At 40.9% G+C, this 21,157-nt stretch overlaps 1 protein-coding gene across 1 annotated transcript in view; it reads left to right on the forward strand.

The window, feature by feature from the left end:
- Window positions 1-13,160: 13,160 nt before the first annotated feature.
- The window catches only part of MLANA (melan-A), a 15,444-nt gene continuing 7,447 nt past the window's right edge, over window positions 13,161-21,157 (forward strand). Inside the window, exons 1-3 of the mRNA XM_006742277.3 lie at window positions 13,161-13,501; window positions 15,383-15,484; window positions 19,603-19,699. Of these exons, the coding sequence (XP_006742340.1) occupies window positions 15,408-15,484; window positions 19,603-19,699 (174 nt within the window). The 5' untranslated portion in view covers window positions 13,161-13,501; window positions 15,383-15,407. The remainder of the gene's footprint in view (window positions 13,502-15,382; window positions 15,485-19,602; window positions 19,700-21,157) is intronic.

The following is a 21,157-nucleotide window of genomic DNA, read 5'->3' on the forward strand; positions in this document are numbered from 1 at the left end:
TGGATAAAGAAGATGTGGTCCATATATACATGGAATATTACTCAGCCATCAGAAAGGATGAATTCCCAACTTTTACATCACAATGGATGGGACTGGAGGAGATTATGCTAAGCGAAATAAGTCAAGCAGAGAAAATCAATTATCATATGGTTTCACTTATTTGTGGAACATAAGGAATAGCATGGAGGACATTATGAGAAGGAAGGGAAAAATGAAGGGGGGGAATCGGAGGGAGAGATGAACCATGAGAGACTATGGACTCTGAGAAACAAACAGGGTTTTAGAAGGGAGGGGGTGGGGGGATTGGTTAGCCCAGTGATGGGTATTAAGGAGGGCACATACTGCATGGAGCACTGGGTGTTATATGAAAACAGTGGATCGTGGATCACCACATCAAAAACTAATGATGTATTGTATAGTGACTAACAACATAATTAAAAAGAAAAGAAAAGAAATAGCTGTAAAGCTCCTACTTCATGCCAGCAACTGATATTGCAAAGGTGAACAAGACACAGTCCCTGCCCTTGAGGAGGTCAAGGAAATCAACATAGAGTATTCCTGAACACATGTTCTAAATAAATAACTAAATCTGGGGAAGAGTAACAAGTCTTAAAGCTGTCTTATGCTGGACCGTGTTTAATTCCTGAGCAGTTTTGCCCTAGGTGAGGCACCATGGTAAAGGATCTGTACTCTAGAAACTACAGAACACTTATGAAAGAAATTGAGGAAGACACAAAGAGATGGAAAAGTATTCCATGCTCATAGATTAGAAAATTAACATTGTTAAAATGTCTATGCTGCCCAGAGCAATCTACACATTCAAGGTAATCCTTATCAAAATACCATCAACTTTTTTCACAGAAATGGAACAAACAATCCTAAAATTTGTATGGAACCAGCAAAGACCCCAAATAGCAAGAGGAATGTTGAAAAAGAAAAACAAAGCTGGTGGCATCACAATGCCTGACTTCAAGCTCTATTACAAAGCTGTGATCATCAAGACAGCATGGTATTGGCACAAAAACAGACACATGGATCAATGGAACAGAAAAGAGAGCCCAGAAATGGACCTTCAACTCTATGGTCAACTAATCTTTGACAAAGCAGGAAAGAAAGTCCAATGGAAAAAAGACAGTCTCTTCAATAAACTGTGCTGGGAATACTGGACAGCCACATGCAGAAGAATGAAACTGGACCATTTCCTTACATCACACACAAAAATAGGCTCAAAATGAAAGACCTCAATGTGAGACAGGAATCCATCAAAATTCTAGAGGAGAACATAGGCAGTAACCTCTTCGACCTCAGCTGTAGCAAATTCTTGCAAGACACATCTCTAAAGGCAAGGGAAACAAAAGCAAAAATGAACTATTGGGACTTCATCAAGATAAAAAGCTTCTGCACAGCAAAGGAAACAGTCAACAAAACTGAAAGTCTACCCACGGAATGGGAGAAGATATTTGCAAATGATGTAACAGATAAAGGGCTGGTATCCAAGATCTATAAAGAACTTATGCAACTCAACACCCAAAAAGCAAATAATCCAGTCACAAAATGGGCAGAAGACATGAACGGATACTTCTCCAAAGAAGACATACAAATGGCCAACAGACACATGAAAAAATACTCCACATCACTTGCCATCAGGGAAATACAAATCAAAACCACAATAGGATACCACTTACACCAGTTAGAATGGCTAAAATTAACAAGACAGGGAATAACAAATGTTGGTGAGGATGTGGAGAAAGGGGAACTCTCTTACACTGCTGGTGGGAATGCAAGCTGGTATAGCACTCTGGAAAACAGGATCGAGGTTCCTCAAGAAGTTAAAAATAGAGCAATTGCACTACTGGTTATTTTCCCCAAAGATACAGATGTAGTGAAATGAAGGGGACACATGCACCCCAATGTTCATAGCAGCAATGTTCACAATAGCCAAACTGGAAGGAGCTGAGATGAGATGTCCTTTAACAGATGAATGGATAAAGAAGATGTGGTTCATATATACAATGGAATATTACTCAGCCATCAGAAAGGATGAATACCTACCATTTTCATTGACATGGATGGAACTGGAGGGTATTATGCTAAGTGAAATAAGTCAATCAGAGAAAGACAATTATCATTTGGTTTCACTCATTTGTGGAATATAAGGAATAGCTCACAGGATCATAGGGGAAGGGAGGAAAAACTGAATGGGAAGAAATCAGAGACAGAGACAAACCATAAAAGATTCTTGATTCAGGGAAACAAACTGAGGAATGGAGGTGGGTGGGGGGATGGGTAACTGGAGATGGACATTAAGGAGGACATGTGATGTGTTGAGCACTGGGTGTTATATATATATGCAACTAATGAATCATTGAACACTACATCAAAAACTAATGATATACTATATATTGGCAAATTGAATTGAAAAAAAAAAAAAAAAGAATGGGAGTTTGGTCATCTCCATTCTGCCACTTACTATCTAGTAACCTTGAGTAAGTTATCCAAACTTCATAGCCCTCAGTCTTCTCCTCCTCTCTTAAGTGGAGGTATTAATAATACCCACTTGACAGTGCTGCTGTGGAGATTCAAGGAGGAATTGAGATAATCAGTTAATCGCTTCACTCAGTTTATGGCACACAGTAAGCATACAATACATTTAATATACAACTAAGGACTGGACTGACCTCTTTGTGGAAAGGAACTGCGTTGCAGGTTGTTTGTCAAATACTTAAAGAAAAAAGACCAACCACACAAGAAACTGTATCTATAATGGCTCTTCATTGTGACATGGCTCAAAGGACATTGTTCCTTGTAGCACCAGTGTTAGTGAAATCTTACACCATGACAAAACAGTTTGAGAAACTCTGCTGGCAATTGTCTTTCCTTGAAGATTTATAAAGTGCATTAGTATATTAAGGATGTTAGAAGAATTATAATGAGGAAATCTGTTTAAATTTATTTAGCTCAGTAATTTCCAACATTGTTAGTCCAATAACATATTCTAAACAAACAAAAAACAAAACAAAACAAAACAAACAAACAAAAAACTCCTGAAATTTAGACTTGGAAGGAAACACTGGATGAGAGAGATGGTTGGACCCAGAGTCCCTGCCTCTCCTCTGGTTTTTTTCCCTCTTCTTGGGATTCTCTCAGCTTACATTCTGCTATTGACTCCAGGGTGGTTCTAAGGCCTCATTTAAACCCTTTAGTTTCTCCTGGTAGAGCTGATACTGACTGCAATATTTAAAAGACTTCAATGAGCACCTCTAGAAAAATATAAAGAAATATCAAAAAACACACCAAGAACCTGATTTCTGGGGTGCAGTTCCCTGATCCCACCATAGCCAGATGCTCTCAGGTATTGTCCCCTTGAGACTCTAGCTGAGCTGGATTCTTTTGATCCCCCAAAGGCTGCACAAACCTATGTGCACAATAATTGGCAAAAGGAAATCTGCTGTTCTTTTGGTCAAATTCAACCCCAACCCCCAAAGCCCTGGTCTTCTATAAAGTCTCACTGCAAAACAAAAGCTGAATGCTATTTTCACTTTTTTTCATAAAAGCAAAAATCTCTGAGTTTCTTTCAGTTACCAAAAAAAGGTACTAATGTAGATGTTTTGTAAAAGCCAAGTGGTGAAATTTGAGGTTTTGAAAAACAAGGACTACTTTTATTCTAAAAAAAAAAAAACCAAGCTGGGCTCTCTCCTTCAGATGATAACTCAAGTCAACTGGATTATTTCTTATCGTAACAAAAAAAATGCTATGTGGGGATTTCTTTTCAAAAGAAATCAGTGTTGGGTGCCTGGGTGCCTCAGTCATTTAAGTGTCCAACTCTTGGTTTTGGCTCAGGTCATGATCTCAGGGTCATGAGATCAAGCCCCACTTTGGGCTCTGTGTTCAGCGTTGAGTCTATTTGAGATTCTCTCCCTCTGCCCCTCCCCCCTGCTCACACACGTGTGTTCTCTCTCTCAAGTAAATAAAAATAAAATCTTAAAAAAAAAAAAAAGAAATCAGGGTTGGAGAGCTTGGAAAGATGGCAGCCTAGGAGGACCCTAAGCTCAATCTATCCCATGTTTACAACTAGATCTCACTCACATCCATGTAAATAAACCAGAGAGTGATCCAAAGATTGGAAGAACAAACTCCACAACTAAATGTAGAGAAGAAGCCACATCTGAGAGGTTAGGAAGGGCAGAAACAGTGGTCAGGAGCTGCCTGCAGGAGCGAGGGAACTGCTGGCATGGACAGGGGAAAGAAATGGTCCCTCACACCAGGAAGCCCACTCAGCAAAGATGAATCCCCTTAATATTTGGTATTGAAAACCAGAGGGATTGAATTCCCTGAGTTTGTATAACCAGCAGGACATGGAGCCTGGAGCTTTAAAAGTCAGCTGACTCAGCATTGGGTGAGTCAGAGGTGAGTGATAGCTGGTCCCTGCCCTTAGAGAGACAACAGCCTGCTGAGAGGCAACAGAGAAGTGACAGCTTGCACAATATCTGGGGGAAATGGGAGGAAGATATGTTTATACTGATTTTGGAGCATGTTGGGAGACTTCCAGGAACAAAGGAGCTGGGCAGGCACCATTTTCCTACCCTGTCCCACAGCATAACACAGGGCCAACTGCAGGACTGTACAGACACTTGCTACCGAACCTGCTAGCAGTGTGCCATGCCCACTCCAAGCTGCTGGCCTCAGCCCTGGGTTTAGCACAAATTTTTGTAACACTGAACAAACACACTCTGCCCAGCCACCAGGTACACAGATGCCTCTCCCACCCTCGGAGTCAATGCCTCCACCTCCACATGCTGCACTCCAGGCAGCCACATGCTTCAGGGGATCCAGCCTAGGACTACCAGCACAGCCCAAATTTTCTAACACTGCTGCCCTGCCCCTGAGCCCTCCTGCAGTCATGTGCCTTCAGAGCGCATCTGCTTGGATTGCACTAATACTACAGAGAGCAAGCATAGCCCACAACAGGTACACAGTCAGTGAAGGCATCTAGACTGAAAGAAAAAGACTCAGACACAATAGCAGGATATAAGCAACACAAATAGGAGACTCCCCTGAAGTGCTGCATTCTGGTGAATGGGGGACTGCACTGCAGGGCAATACAAGACCTCTTCTTCATAAAACCAATACTTTCAAGAGCAGAAAATGTAGCTGTAGCTGACTTTCCTAACACAGAGAAACAGACACAGAGAGGGAGACAAAATGAGAAAACAGAGGTCCATACTCCAAATCAAAGAACAGAACAAAATCACAGCAGGAGATTTAAGTGAAACAGAAATAAGTAATATGCCTGATACAGAATTTAAAGTAATGATCATAAAGATACTCACTGGACTTCAGAAAAGGGTGGAGACAACAATGAGACCCTTGACAAAGAGATGAAAAATAACATATCAGAGATGAAGGACTCAATAAATGAAATTAAAAATACAATAGATGGAATAAATAGTAGGTTATAGGAAACAGAGGAATGTGTCAATGACCTTGAGGATACAGTAATGGAAAACAATCAAGCTGAACAAGGAAAAGACAAAACAAAACAAAACAAGAACACTGCATAATGAGAATAGACTTAAGAGAACTCACTCCATCAAATGTAGTAACATTCACATTATAGGGATCTCAGAAGGAAAAAAGAGAGAAGGGAGGGCAGAAACATATTTAAGAAATAATAGCTGAAAACTTCTTGAACCTGGAAAGGGAAACAGAGATCCAGATTCAGGAGGCACAGAGATCCCTCAAAAATTCAACCCAAAGAGGTCCACACCAACACACATAGTAATTAAAATGGCAAATAAATAAATAAATAGGCAAAAAAAATAGTGATAAAGAATTTTAAAAGTTGCAAGAGAAAAGAAGACAGTTACATACAAAGAAAATTTCATTAGGCTATCAGCTGATTTTTCATCAGAAATTTTGTAGGCCAGAAGAAAGTGTCATGATATATTAACAGTTCTGAAAGGGAAGACGGTGGCCAAGAATATTCTGTCCAGCAAGGCTATTATTCAGAATAGAAGGAGGGATAAAGAGTTTTCCAGACAGGGAGCCTGGGTGGCTCAGTCAGTTAATCATCTGCCTTTGGCTCCGGTCATGATCCCAGCATCCTGGGATTGAGTCCCACATCAGGCTCCTTGCTCAGCAGAGAGCCTGCTTTTCCCTCTCCCTCTGCCTGCCACTCTGCCTGCTTGTGCTCTCTCTCTAACTCTCTGTCAGATAAATAAATAAAATCTTAAAAAAAAAAAAGAGTTTCCCAGACAAACAGAAGTTAAAAGAATTAATGATCACTAAACCAGCCCTACAAGCAATTTAGGGGGGACTCTGTGATGGAAAATGAAAACTGTAAGCAAGAGTAAGAAAAATAGGAATCGGGCGCCTGGGTGGCTCAGTTGGTTGAGCGACTGCCTTCGGCTCAGGTCATGATCCTGGAGTCCCGGGATCGAGTCCCGCATCGGGCTCCCTGCTCAACAGGGAGTCTGCTTCTCCCTCTGACCCTCCTCCCTCTCATGCTCTCTGTCTCTCATTCTCTCTCTCTCAAATAAATAAAAAAATCTTAAAAAAAAAAAAAAAGAAAAATAGGAATCACAAAAGGGAAAAAAAAGTATATTTATAAAAATCAGTCAAGAGAAGCACAAAATAAAAGGATGCAAATTATGATGCCAAATATCTGAAACGTGGAGGAAAAAGAAGTAAAGAATGAGTTCAAAATTAAGTGACCATCAGCTTAATGTAGACTGCTATTTGCAGAAGATGTTATATATAAACTGAATGGTAGCCACAAATAAAAAAATGGTAAGAGGTATTCCAAAAATAGGGATTAAGGAATCAAAGTATATCACTAGAGAAAACCAGCAAACCATGAAACCATGAAAGAGAGAAAGAGCGGAAAGGATCAGAGAAAAACTACAAAAACAACCACTAAGTACGTAACAAAATGACAATAAATACATATCTACCAATAATTACTTTGAGTGTAAATAGACTAAATGTTCCAAACAAAAGACATAGGGTGGTTGACTTTCCAACACAGCAGAGGAGTAGGAGACCTTAGTTTTGTTTGGTCCCAGGAATTCAGCTAAATAGCTATCAAATCATTCTGAACACCTATAAACTCAACCAAAGATCTAAGAAAAGAATAGGTGCAACTCTACACATAGAAAAGCAACCACTTTCTGCAAGGTAGGAGGTGTGGAGAAGTGAATCTGAGGTGATATATCAGAAGATAAACCACGGGGGGTGGGGGGAGACTGCATAAGATGGCTATTGGAAGGTGATATAGCAGCAGAGCACAAAATTGGAACTTTTAGAATCTGTTCCTGTGAGGGACGTCCCTTCCTGAAAGATGCTCAGGTGTTGAGCAGGGCAGAATCCTAGGTGGAACAGTGCAGTCTCAGGATCCCTGGGGTCACAGAAAGAATGGGGATGCCTGAGAGTGGCAGAGTTCCAAGGCATCAAAGCAGGGAAACCAGTTGCAATCAGCAAGCCCAGGAGTGGGCTTTCAGCTTGGTGTTGTCATAACCACAAACTGCAGCACAGTCAGAAGACAGCTCTCTGACCAGGGACCCAGCAAACAGCAGAATCTCAGTGAGACCCCTGCTTTCTTCCCCCCAAGAGGAGCAGTATGGGTGCATGCTGCAGGAGTCTGCATGGTTTGGAGACTCGAAACAGGGTCACATGCCTGAGATAGAAATGCTCAGTCACAGGCTGGGTGAGCATGGAGTGCAAACGGAGACCACAGAGACAGGAGTTATTGACTGCTTTTCCCTGAGGGCACACTGAGGAGTGGGGGCCATGAGCTTTCAGCTCTGGGGCTGGAGATTAGGAGGCCACCATTTTCATTCTCATCCTCTAAAGCTGTAGGAAAAGCCCTCAGGGAACAAAAGCCACATAGAACAATCTGGACCCTCTTACTTAGCGTGGCCCCATGGCAAGGGTGGTGCAATTCTGCCCGGGGCAAAGACACCTGAGAAACAGCCCAACAGGCCACTCCCCCAGAAGGTCAGCAAGAGCATCCAGCTAGGACCAAGTTTACTGATCACACAGAACTTCAAAACTCCAATGCTAGGGAAAAATAGTATATAGAGTTCATGGTTTTTTCTCATGATTCTTCAGTCTTTCAATTTTAGATTTTTTTCTTTTTCCTTTACAACCAATTTATTTTACCAACTCTTTTTTTTTTTAAATTTTCATCTTTACAGTCGCATTCTATCCTTTCATTGTATTTAATTTTATTTTTGTATATATATGTTTTTCTTTCTTTACAATTTTGAGATGCAGTTTCTTGTAACAAACAAAACAAAATACACCCAGGATATACTGTATTGTTCTGAACTGTTCATATTCTGTTTGTATTCTTTTTTTTTTAATTTTCATTCTTACAGTTACATTCTATCCTTTCATTGTATTTAATTTTATTTTTGTACATATACAAGTTTTTCTGTCTTTACAATTTTGGGATCTAGTTTTCTAACAAACAGACCAAAATACACACAGGATCCTGTGTATTGCTGTATTCTGTTCACCTGTCTGATTATATTCTCTCTTTTTTAAAAATTTTTTTCTCAGTTTTGGGTCTCTTCTGATTTGTTTAGTGTATATTTCTCAGGGGTCACTGTTCCCATTTTAGTATTTTGTTTTCTCATCCATCTATACTTCTCTGAACAGAATGATAAGACAGAAAAACTCACCTCAAAAAAGAGAAAAAGAGGCAGTACTGACTGCCAGGGACCTAATCAGTATGGATATAAGTTAGATGTCAGAACTAGAGTTCAGAATAACAATTATAAAGATAATAGCTGAGCTTGAAAAAAGCATAGAAGACACTACAGAATCCCTTTCTGGAGAAATAAAACAACTAAAATCTAATCAAGTTGAAATCAAAAAGGCTATTAATAACATACAAATAAAAATGGAGACTAACTGCTAGGATAAATGAGGCAGAAGAGAGAATTAGTGATATAGAAGACAAACTGATGGAGAATAAAGAAGCTGAGATAAATAACTACTGGATCAAGAGGGGAGAATTTGAGAGATAAGTGATACCATAGAGCCACACAATATTAGAATAACTGGGATCTCAGAAGAGCAAAGAGAGAGGGGGGCAGAAGTTATATTGGAGCAAATTATAGTGGAGAACTTCCCTAATCTGGGGAAGGAAACAGGCATTCAAGTCCAGAAGGCACAGAGAACCCCCCTCAAAATTAATAATATAGGTCAACAGCCCATCATATAATAGCAAAACTTGCAAATCTCCCAGAGACAAAGAGAAAATCCTGAAAGCAGTTCAGGACAAGAGGTCCATAACCTAAAAGGGTAGGCACATAAAGCTGGCCCCAGATCTATCCACAGAGACCTGACAGGGCAGAAAGAACTGGCAGGATATATTCAGGGTGCTAAATGAGGAAAATATGCAGCCAAGAAAAATTCATCCAGTAAGGCTGTCATTCAAAATAGAAGGAGAGATAAAAAGCTTCCAAGATAAACAGAAATGAAAAGAATTTGTGATCACTAAACCAACCATGCAAGAAATATTAAAGGGGATCCTTTAAGTGAAGAGAAAGCCCCAAAGTGAAATAGACCTGTGGGAACAGAGACAATATACAGAAACAGTGACAATACAGGTAATACAATGGCACCAAATTCATATCTTTAATAGTTACTCTGAATGTAAATGGGTAAATATTCCAAACAAAAGACACAGGGTATCAGATTGGATAAAAAAGCAAGACCCATCGGGGCGCCTGCATGGCTCAGTCGTTAAGCGTCTGTCTTTGGCTCAGGTCATGATCCCAGGGTCCTGGGATCAAGCCCCGCATTGGGCTCCTCACTCTGCGGGAGGCCTGCTTCTCCCTCTCCCACTCCCCCTGCTTGTGATCCCTCTCTCGCTGTGTCTCTCTCTGTCAAATAAATAAATAAAATCTTTAAAAAAAAAAAAGCAAGACCCATCAATATGCTGTCTGCAAGAGACTCATTTTATATCTGAAGACAGCTCCAGATTGAAAGTGAGGGGGTGGAGAACCATTTATCATGCTAATGGACATCAAAAGAAAGTTGAGGTAGCAATTCTTAAAATTAGATTTTAAACAAGAGACTGTAATAAGAGATGAGGAAGGACACTATATCATAAACTGTCTCTCCAACAAGAAAATCTAACAATTGTAAATACTTATGCCCCTAACAGGGGAGCAGCCAATTATATAAACCAATTAATAACAAAATTAAAGAAACACATTGGTAATAATATAATAATAGTTAGGGACTTTAACACCCCACTCACTTCAATGGACAGATCATCTAAGCAGAAGATCAACAAGGAAACGAGGGCTTTGAATGACACACTGGACCAGATGGACTTCACACATATATTCAGAGCATTCATTTTAAAGCAACAGAATGCACATTCTTCTCAAGTGCACATGGAGCATTCTCCAGAATAGATCACATAGTGGGTCTATATACTGGATCACAAATCAGGTTTCAACTGGTACCAAAAGATTGGAATTATTCTAATGTTCAATTCCAGACCACAATGCTTTGAAACTTGAACTCAGTGACAAGAGGAAATTAGGAAGGAACACAAATACATGGAGGTTAAAGAGCATCCTATTAAAGAATGAATTGGTCAACCAGGAAATTAAAGAAAAATTTTTTAAAATTCATGAAAATGAAAACACCAGTGTTCACAACCTTTGGGATGCAGCAAAGGCAGTCCTAAGAGGGAAGTATACAGCAATACTAGCCTTTCTCAAGAACCAAGAAAGGTCTCAAATACACAAACTAACCTTATACCTGAAGAAGCTGGAGAAAGAATAGCAAATAAAGCCTAAACCAAGCAGGAAACAAGAGATAATAAAGACTAGAGCAGAAATCAATGAAACAGAAACCAAGAGAACAGTAGAAAAGATCAATGAAACTAAGAGCTGAGTCTTTGAAAGAATTAGTAAGATTGATAAACCCCTAGCCAGACTTAACAAAAAGGAAAGAGAAAGTACCCAATTTAATAAAATCATGAATGAATTAGGAGAGATCATGTGCAACACTGGGGAAATATGAACAATTTTAAGAACATATTATGAGCAACTATATGCCAACAAATTATGCAATCTGGAAGAAATGGGTGCAAACTGAAACAGGAAGAAATAGAAAACCTGAACAGACCCATAACCAGCAAGGAAATTGAAGCAGTAATAAAAAATCTCAACAAACAAGAGTCCAGGCCCAGATGGCTTCTCAGGGGAATTCTACCAATCATTTAAAGAGGAACTAATGCCTATTCTTCTGAAGCTGTTTCAAAAAATAGAATGGAAGGAAGACCTCCAAATTCATTCTATAAGGCCACCATTACCTTGATCCCAAAACCAGACAAAGACCCCATCAAAAAGGAGAACTACAGACCAATATCCCTGATGAACATGGATGCAAAAATTCTCACCAAGACACTAGTCAATAGGATCCAACAATACATTGAAAGGATTATTCACCACAACCAAGTGGGATTTATTCCTGGGCCACAAGGGTGGTTCAACAAATCAACATGATTTGTGGTTCAACACAAATCAATAAATTTGATACATCACATTAACAAAAGAAAGCACAAGAACCATATGATCTTCTCCATAGATGCAGAAAAAGCATTTGACAAAATACAGCATCCTTTTTTGATTAAAACTCTCCACAGTGTAGGGATAGAGGGAACATATCTCAATACCATAGAAGCCATATATGGAAAGCCCACAGCAAATATCATTTTCAATGGAGAAAAATTGAGAACTTTTCCCCTAAGGCCAGGAAGATGACAGGGATGTCCACTCTCACCACTGTTGGTCAACATAGCAAGTCAATTCAATGACTTGAATGCCAAGTCATTCAAATTGGCAAGGAAGTCAAACTCTCATTCTTCTCAGATGACATGATACTTTATGTGGAAAACCCAAAGACTCCACCCCAGAATTGCTAGAATTCATACAGGAATTCAGCAATGCGGCTGGATATAAAGTCAATGCACAGAAATCAGTTGCATTTTTATACACTAACAATAAGACAGAAGAAAGAGAAATTAAGGAATCAATCCCATTTACAATCGTACCAAAAACCGTGAGTAGTTATTTAATCTAAGTCCTCAGCTGATGAGAACTGTCACATTCCTTTATTCTGGTCATGCTTTGTTTTGTTTGTTTGTCCATAACGGTTACAGAGAGCTGGTGAGCACTGTTCTGGCCCACTGAAATGCTTCTGGGCTATATACACAGTTGACTCTCAGGGTAGATTATTTTGTCAGGTCAAATCAGCCCTGGTTTCAGTTAGACTTTAGGTAGGTCATATCTACCATCAAAGAGAAGATTTTGTCTGCCTCTTGCAAATGCACAAAACCCACTCTCCCCAGGGGACAGTTATTTCTGAATAATGTCACAGAGAAATCAGGGAGCTTAGTGTTACAGGATTTTGTGTCCCCTTAGCGCCTGTGGTTCTTGGCCACGCTGCTTCGAAGTCTGGTAGACCAGACTTGCCCGTGATATTGACAAATGTTTTTGTGGTTGTCTTATTTTAGGATGTTTTGCAGAAGTCATTTCTGCGAAGGTTGCAAAGCAAAATGTCAGTGTGGTGGTAAGCTGCAAAACAGGATGTCAGCGCTATTTTATTTTAGCTGTCCTGACTCCATATTTTCTTGTTGGGGTCCCTGGCCTTACCTAACTGTTCAAATCACTCCTAACATTAGGAAGTTTTTAGGAGGCTTTAGGGATCTTCTATTTCCTCTTCTTGATCAGGAGAGGGTGGGACTAGATGGTTTCCAGGTCTGAGACTAAAGGCTCTTTAACATGAGGGAGGGTATATATAGGGTGCTAGGTTACATTTGAATTTCAGATAAAATACAAATACTTTTTTAAAAAAGAATTTTATTTATTTGAGAGCAAGAGAGAGCATGAGCAGGGGGTGGGGAGGGGCATAGGAAGAGGGAGAAGCAGACTTCCTGCTGAGCAGGAAGCCCAACACAGGGCTTGATCTCAGAACCCTGAGATCATGACTTAAGCTGAAGGCAGATGCTTAACAGACTGAACCACCTAGCCATCTCACAAATATTTTTTTTAATAAAAATATGTCCCATCTAGTAAGTGGGACATAATTATACTAAAAAGTATTGCAGGGGATGTAGTTATACTAAAAAGTATTCATTGTTTATCTGAAATAAAAAATAACTGGGCTTGCTATATTTTATCTGGCTACCCTATGGAGGAGGGACCAATACTTAAAATAAATGCCTTCCCAGGGAGGAAATCCTGAGATTGGGGAAAATAGAGGCCACAATGAACAATGACTTTTTGAGGAGAGGAATGAAGGTGGTTTCTTTCATGCCAAATAAGTAATCACAGATGACCCTGTCAGAAGTCCAGACTCATGACTAACATGGGACTGGAGACAAGGAAAAGCAATTTAAAAGATTAAGAGCCAGAGAAGCAATCTTCACACACAGGGCCAGCCAGCAGACAGAACAGTCCCATCCAGAAAGGTAAGAGCATGGCCTTCTCGCCCATTGTTGTTGTCCAAGAAAACAGGTTTTGGGGGATTCTGGTGGGCTCCTCTGCCCTCCCTCATTGCTTCCCTGATGCTTGGCTGTCAGCAAAATTTCTCCTTAATGTAAGTCTCCAGCTTCTGAGGGCTCATGAAGTCTCCTCCTAAATCCTGTTCCTAGACTGCCAAGAAGAAAAGCAGAGAACAAGGAAAAGCAGTTATTCAGGCTGCATCCTGCTTGTGATTCTGCTTGTGTATTCTCCTATCACTTGAAAGACTGCTTCTCTTGGTTTGGGATGAGGTACATTTGTTGTCCCTACACTGTTTGCCGGGTTTACATAGATTTACAAAAACAATTTAACACAGAATTGAGTTTTGTATCTGTAATTTTGAACACAGGGCTCACCCCTACATTATTCACCTGAGATGATCAGTGAGTTCAACTATAATTTCTTTTTTACAACTGGGAAGGAAAAGTTACACACAAAATGCCCCAATGGAAAGGGTTCATGTGGCAAATTCCCTGCTCTGTTCTCCCACTTCTCTCCTACTTTTTTAAACAGGCTCATTAATATAACTCTATTATCAGACCTTTGAAATTCATGAGAACCAGAGGGAAGAAAAATACACAATGGCAAGGAGAGAAGAGAAACAAATCATTGTTGGTTTCCAACCAGCACACTTTAATCATGACCTCTGCAGTTCATGAACTTTTTGTCTATTTGTTTGTATTATGGTTTAAAATTCTGTATTATAATATATATGTTCTGTGCATATGTGTGTATGTATATATATACATACATACATATTTAAGCCCTATTCATGAGACTTGAATGAGGGAGAAACAAAAATTCATTTCAGTGGGAGGGAAAACAAATCATTAGACAAAGTCAGGTTATGGGAGTCCTCATCTTGTTTTGAGTAGGGTGAATGAACATGGAGAAGCCCAGGCATTTCCTTTGTTGGAAGGTAGACTTGGAGGATGCTGTGCTCAGCCACATACTCATATGTTATCTAACTGTCTATATGGCCAAAGATTGATATCAAATTAATATCTTTGGTGAGAAATAACTCCTTTTATTAACCAGTCTTGTGCCAGGGAAAGTAAGGAATGAATAAAAATGCATTTTATGGGGGTACCTGGGTGGCTCAGTTTTTTAAGCATCTGATTCTTGATTTCAGCTCAGGTCATGATCTCAGGGTGGTGAGATCAAACCCCACATTAGGCTCCACGCTGGGCATGGAGCCTGCTTAAAATTCTCGCTCTCCCTCTCTCTCTGCTCCTCTCCCCCACCTCTCTAAAAATAATAATAATAATAGTAATAGGGGCGCCTGGGTGGCTCAGACGGTTAAGCGTCTGCCTTCGCCTCGGGTCATGATCCCAGGATCCTGGGATCGAGTCCTGCATCGGGCTCCCTGCTAGGTGGGGAGCCTGCTTCTCTCCCTCTGCCTCTGCCTCTCTCTCTCTCTCTGACTTTCATGAATAAATAAAAAAAAAGATTAAAAAAAATAATAGTAATAATAAAATGTCATATTTAAAAAATGTATTTTGTTTCTCTACGTTTGTGGTATAGAGTCAAATTGAAAGCAAATGAAGAGCACCCCACCCCAATAATAACTCAATTTCAAAGTTTTTTGCTTTTGTTTGTAGTTTCTTCTTTGAAATTAATTTTCAGTTGGTAGAAGCAGTTAGAAACCTCAGCAATTTCCACTTGATATCAATGAAAAAAGCAAGTACAAATCCTTTCACAGAGAGAAGCCAGAGGGTCCCAGCTATCATTAATGTTCACCTGGAAGAATGTCTTTGTGGCTATTTATGAAATGCTGAGTGAGGATGTTCTGAATGTGTTAAATGATGCCTGTGTGCCCCTGCTATTAGGTGTCCTGTGGCCTGTCCCCACAAGATGCCAAGAGAAGAGGCTCACTTCATCTTTGGTTACCCCAAGAAGGGGCACAACCACTCCTACATCACAGCTGAAGAGTAAGTTCAAAACTGAACCCAGTGGGGTTTTCAGTTCACCGTTTGATGACACATCCTGATGATTTCCACAGGCACATGTTTGTCAGTAAATCTCTCTAGTGTTCATTTCTCCAGAGAGTAAAATCCCTGGTAATGTGGTGAGGGGACCCCATGGTCCTACAAGGGGCTCAGGCTTCTGAAGCCATACAGGCAAGGAGATAGGAATGATAACAAGTTGGATCTTGGCTTTTTTTTTTTTTTGTCTGTATTCTCAGTTATTAGGCATTTGCTGTAGGTTCCCCAGATAGAAAACATCTGTCTGGAGCAAAGTGACTCTTTACTCAAGCCTTGTTCTGTCTACTCCACTCAGGCTCCTGGAGATGGTTTGCAGACAGAACAAAGGTGAGTTGCCAAAGAGCTAGTGAGAATGTAGTACAGGTATGTGCAACTCCACCTGCAGACTCACCCTAGGGTGAAGATGTTGGTCATAACTTCTGCATCACAATTTTATCCTAAGGAAAGATGTTTAATAGTATGAATTAATTTTAAATAAGTAGTTATATGAGTCAGCATTTTTAAGTGCTAAGCAATGTATAGTCAGTCTGAGATGCCATCCTTATCTTTAAAAAAATCTTACAGTATAGTGCAGAATTAGGCTCAAGAATAATTTTAGCAAATGTAAGTGCTGTAGTACAGCTGCATGTACTAGAGTACCCAAGAGTGTGGTGCTCTAAATCTGGTTCCACCCTCTGAGTGGAGACGCCAATGGAACAAACGAGGTACCAGGTTTTTATTGGACCATGTCTTAAGTGGTCTGGTCAGAACTTCCTGCAAACTTGCTCTCCCTTGGGAAGGAACTATTGAAAAATCTTTACTAGAGTGAACTAGCAGGGGCAAGCAAGATGTAGAACCCATTAAAGGCACTGAGGAAGAATTTAGGCGGGAAGCATTTCCTCAGAAGACCCTACTGGGATTTTCTAACATCTCTGCATGGTCAGCTGGGAACGGGGATTGGGAGATCTTCTGAAAAAATGTCCCAGGAGCAAAAATATACTCTTTGGGGTATGTTTAGGGTACACATGATGTTAGGTAGGCTGTTGTTTCAGCTTCTTTATGATGATTCAACAAACTGTATCTCTGTGAAACCTCAGTAAAAAGAGGTTGAGAAGTTCTCTCAGTCAAGAGGGCATAAGTCACTCATGGAGCTTGTAAAATGCAGTTTCCCAGGCCTTGCTTCCAGAGAGGCTGATTTGGTAGGTCTGGGGGTAGGGCTCAGAGTCTGCACTTTAACATGCATCTCAGGTGACTCTACTGCAGGAGGCATTTGGTGACACTCTGGAGAGTCCTGCCCAGCTGGGTAGTGAGTTCTTTTGGTGTGTCTGGCTATATCCTGATATTTTCCACTCTGTCAATCATTGGGTACGTGTGTGAATGCAATGTGACTGTGCATAAAAAACTGGAACAGAGCTCTGTCTGTGTCAGGATGTCCAAGGGGATGAACAGAATTGGTGGGTGGAATTGAAGCACAAGCATTCTAGGAATTGAATCAGCTGCCCTCAGTCACAAGAGCCCACTGAATGCTCCTTGTGACAGCTTCATTTCAGGAAAGGATGATATAGCAGGAAAGGCACCGGTTGAGTATCTTAGGCTAGTCACCGTGAATGCTGGTTCTGCCACTTACCAGTTGTACAGCCTTGGGCATTTTACCAGCTTAAAATAATGGGGATACCAACTGTGACATGAACATCATATCAACCTCAGAGGATTATTGTGAGGATGAAATAAAAGCCTATATGTGGGGTGCTTGGCACAATGCTTGGCACAAATCAGTGCTCAGTGAATTACAGAGTAGCTGCTAAGGTGGTGGTGATATTGATGAGTCTTGGTAGGTCTCAGCTTCATGATCCACAAAGTGGGTGGACTGAGCAGCATAATTAGGTCAGAGTTTTTATCCAGCACTGTCTTCCATCCTGTTTAGAGATGGACAGGATAGACTTGATGCCTGAGCTGCCTTGAGAAGGAGGTGGTCAGGTAGGTGGTATAAGGCAAAGATCTCTCCAGGAGAAACCTCAGCTATATCTTGATTCACCTTCAGCTGCTCAATCTCCTATAAATCACCCAGCTCTGCAGAGCCCTTCTTTAGCAAGTCACAGCACTCTCCACTTTGATCAAGCTGTGATGTGGAAAATCAGGCAGATGTTAGCTAATTTATAGTGTTATACTATAGCATAGCTTCAGGCCCTATTTCCAGGGCCTTGTGGTAACTAACCATTCCCATGGGCCACTGGACACATGGCTCAAAAGGCTGGCTTAGATGTCCAGATTGCATCCTGCTGCTGAGGAGCAGAGCAGTCTCAGTGACACTACAGCTTTGCTCTAGGTTCAGCTCAGACAGTTCTCCCCAAGGTTGAGCCCCAGTGCTATATCTTTTAATAATTCATGCCTGGCCAATTGGGAGGTGCTTACTGAATATCTGCAGTCTCTGACTCCATATGTCAGGTGGCATCTCTGACTTGGCAGCCAAGCAGGCTGGAGAGATCAGGCCTCTTATCTCAGCATCCTCAGGGCTCTATCCCCAGCTCCATTCTGACATATCTTTTGCAGATCACTCAGGTGATAACAGAGTAAGCAGAAAGGACTGACCCATCTGGTTTGGTCCTTAGTGATCCTGAACTGGATTCCTGGAGCAAGCAGAGGCCTGAGAGGAGAGAAGCTTGCCTAGTTGAATGTAAATATGAGACACATGTCCCAACAGCTAGGCTGGGCTCTGGAATCCCCATGCAATAGTTATAGTCTTGGAGACCTCTAAATCCCACAAGCCCTATTTCCACCCCTTCAGTTGGAATGTGCCAGCTCTAAGCCCTCAGTGGCTGCTTTACATGCTCTCTCCTTCTCTTCATTACCTTTTCTCCATCCCCCCAAAAAACCTGCTCTGTGGAAAGTTGTGGATCCCCTCATTTTCACTAGAATGTCAATGACCCACAAGAGGTGAAAGTAACAGAGAATTAAGCTGTTAGGACAAAGAAGGATGCATCTTTAAAGATGGCATTTCAGATCTTCAGTTCCAACTGCAAATGGAAAAAAATAATGATGTTGGGGCTAGCATCATGCCCAAAATCCACACATTTATAAATAGTTATTTTAAAGAAGACATTAAATGGCTCATTCATTTTGCAGTTTGTTCATTTTTTATTAATATGTTTGGCCACCCATCCAACTGCCCATCCATCCACCCATCCATCCATCTTCAAGAAATATTTTTTGAAACACCCAGTGTGCCTGACCTTTTCTAGGCATTAAGGACACAAATTAAAAACCAAACCCAGAACCAAAAATCTCATTTGGGAGCTCCTTTCCTAAAAGAGACAGGTAAGCACACTGCCGATTACCACGGAGAGAAGCCAGAATGGGTTGCCATCATCCTGGGAGGGGTTATGCTGAGTCTTTGAACATGATATATTAGTCATGGGCAAGGAGTGAGGGGGTGAGTTTCAGACAAAGAGGACACAAACACAAATGAGACTAACTCAAGTTCAAATCCTGGCTCCATCTTGTGCTACCTCTGTATGCCCATCAGGAAGACACTTAACATCTGAATCTATTTCCTCATCTGTGAAATGGGGATGATAAGTGGTGCCTACTTTACAGGGTTGTTGTGAGAATTAAATAATCTAATACATGTGGAATATTCATCACGGCACCCAGCTTAGAGTAGATCTTAAGTCAAAGTTAATTATTAATCCTTTTTGTGGAATGATAGTTGGGGAAAATATTTTAAACTAGCCCTGATGAAAAGAAAAGATAACTCAGTCTCTGTAAATACATTGTTCACATACGGGTCAGTTGCTACTGCACCTCTTGTGCCTGGAACTTGGGTGCTTAGGCCATGCCAGTTAGCACTACTTGTGTGGGCACACACCTGTGAGGCTCCTAAAGAAGCTCCTGTCCCTGGATATAGGTGCTGGAGGCCTGGTGTGTGGTCAGTGTGGTGCAGGGTGGGGTGGGAAACTACTTGGGGAATGGGATGTGTGGCTTTGGGCTGGCAAAGTCCCTGTGAAGATTGAAGATTGATGCATGTTTCTTCACAATCTAGAACACGGTTTCTGTACCCAGATGGATTTGTCTATTTCTTGGGCCAGGGCTGCAGGGATTGGCATCCTGATGGTGATCCTGGGAATTTTGCTGCTCATTGGCTGTTGGTATTGTAGAAGACGAAGTGGATACAGAAGCTTGAGGGTCAGTAAAATTTCCACTGTTGGGATCCCTCCAGATCCAGGACCCCCTTGCCCTTCTTCCTCTGAATTTCTAGGGAGTGGGATAACATTCTCATGATCACCTTTAGCTCTCATTTCTGGTTCCGATGAGTCTTTCTGTACTTCATACTTCTTGCAGTTCTTCCTTTACTTCTGCCTTGGATGAACCTCAACCAGAAACTTGGCCCATCTCTTTGGTTCCACTCACAGCAAACTTGAGTGCTTCACTATGTGTGTAGCTGAGCTCTGATAATTGTGGGGTACAGGGGCAGGGGTCCTGATCCTCTTTGCACAGCAAACAGCAGCATGTGAGATGCTCCAGGTCTTCCCAATCCTCCTGGGAATTCCCAATGGTTCTGTTCCTCCATTTAGTGGCCTGCTTATCTCACCTTTCTGCCTTACCGCTTTCCTCCCAGGTTCCCTGGGAGTTCCAAGTTCTAACTCTGTTATACCAAGCAACTTAGCATACTTAGGGCCCACCCAGCCATCACTACAATGAGGAAACAGTCCACCCCTCAGCAGCACAAAGGACCACTGGGTTTTTAAGAGGATCCATTCTCTTTTGATGGCCAATATGGTATTGACGGAATTTTTTCTTCTTCTTTTTTATACTTACTTATTATTTATTTATTTATTTATTTATTTATTTATTTATTTATTTATTTTTATTTATATTCTAGTTAGTTGACATACAATGCAATATTGGCTTTAGGAGTAGAATTCAGTGATTCATCATTACATACAACATCCAGTGCTCATAAAAAGTGCCCTCCTTAATGCCCATTACCCATCTAGCCCAGTCCCCACATGCCTTTCTCCATCAACCCTCAGTTTGTTCTCTGTCATTAAGAGTCTCTTATGGTATGTTTCCCTCTCTCCTTTTTTTTTTCTTAATTATATTATGTTAGTCACCACACAATACATCATTAGTTTTTGATGTAGTGATCCACGATCCATTGTTTTCGTATAACACCCAGTGCTCCATGCAGTATGTGCCCTCCTTAATACCCATCACCAGGCTAACCAATCCCCCCCCTCAAAACCCTGTTTGTTTCTCAGAGTCCATAGTCTCTCATGGTTCATCTCTCCCTCCGATTCTGCCCCCCTTCATTTTCCCCTTCCTTCTCCTAATGTCCTTCATGCTATTCCTTATGTTCCACAAATAAGTGAAACCATATAATTGACTTTCTCTACTTGACTTATTTCACTTAGCATAATCTCCTCCAGACCCATCCATTGTGATGTAAAAGTTGGGAATTCATCCTTTCTGATGGCTGAGTAATATTCCATTGTATATATGGACCACAACTACTTTATCCATTCATCTGTTCAAGGGCATCTCGGCTCTCTCCACAGTTTGGCTATTGCAGACATTGCTGCTATGAACATTGGGGTGCATATGGCCCTTCTATTCACTACATCTGTGTCTTTGGGGTAAATA

Source organism: Leptonychotes weddellii, chromosome 14 (assembly GCF_054177405.1).
Source record: "Leptonychotes weddellii isolate Sample4059 chromosome 14, ASM5417740v2, whole genome shotgun sequence".
Lineage (NCBI taxonomy): Eukaryota > Metazoa > Chordata > Mammalia > Carnivora > Phocidae > Leptonychotes > Leptonychotes weddellii.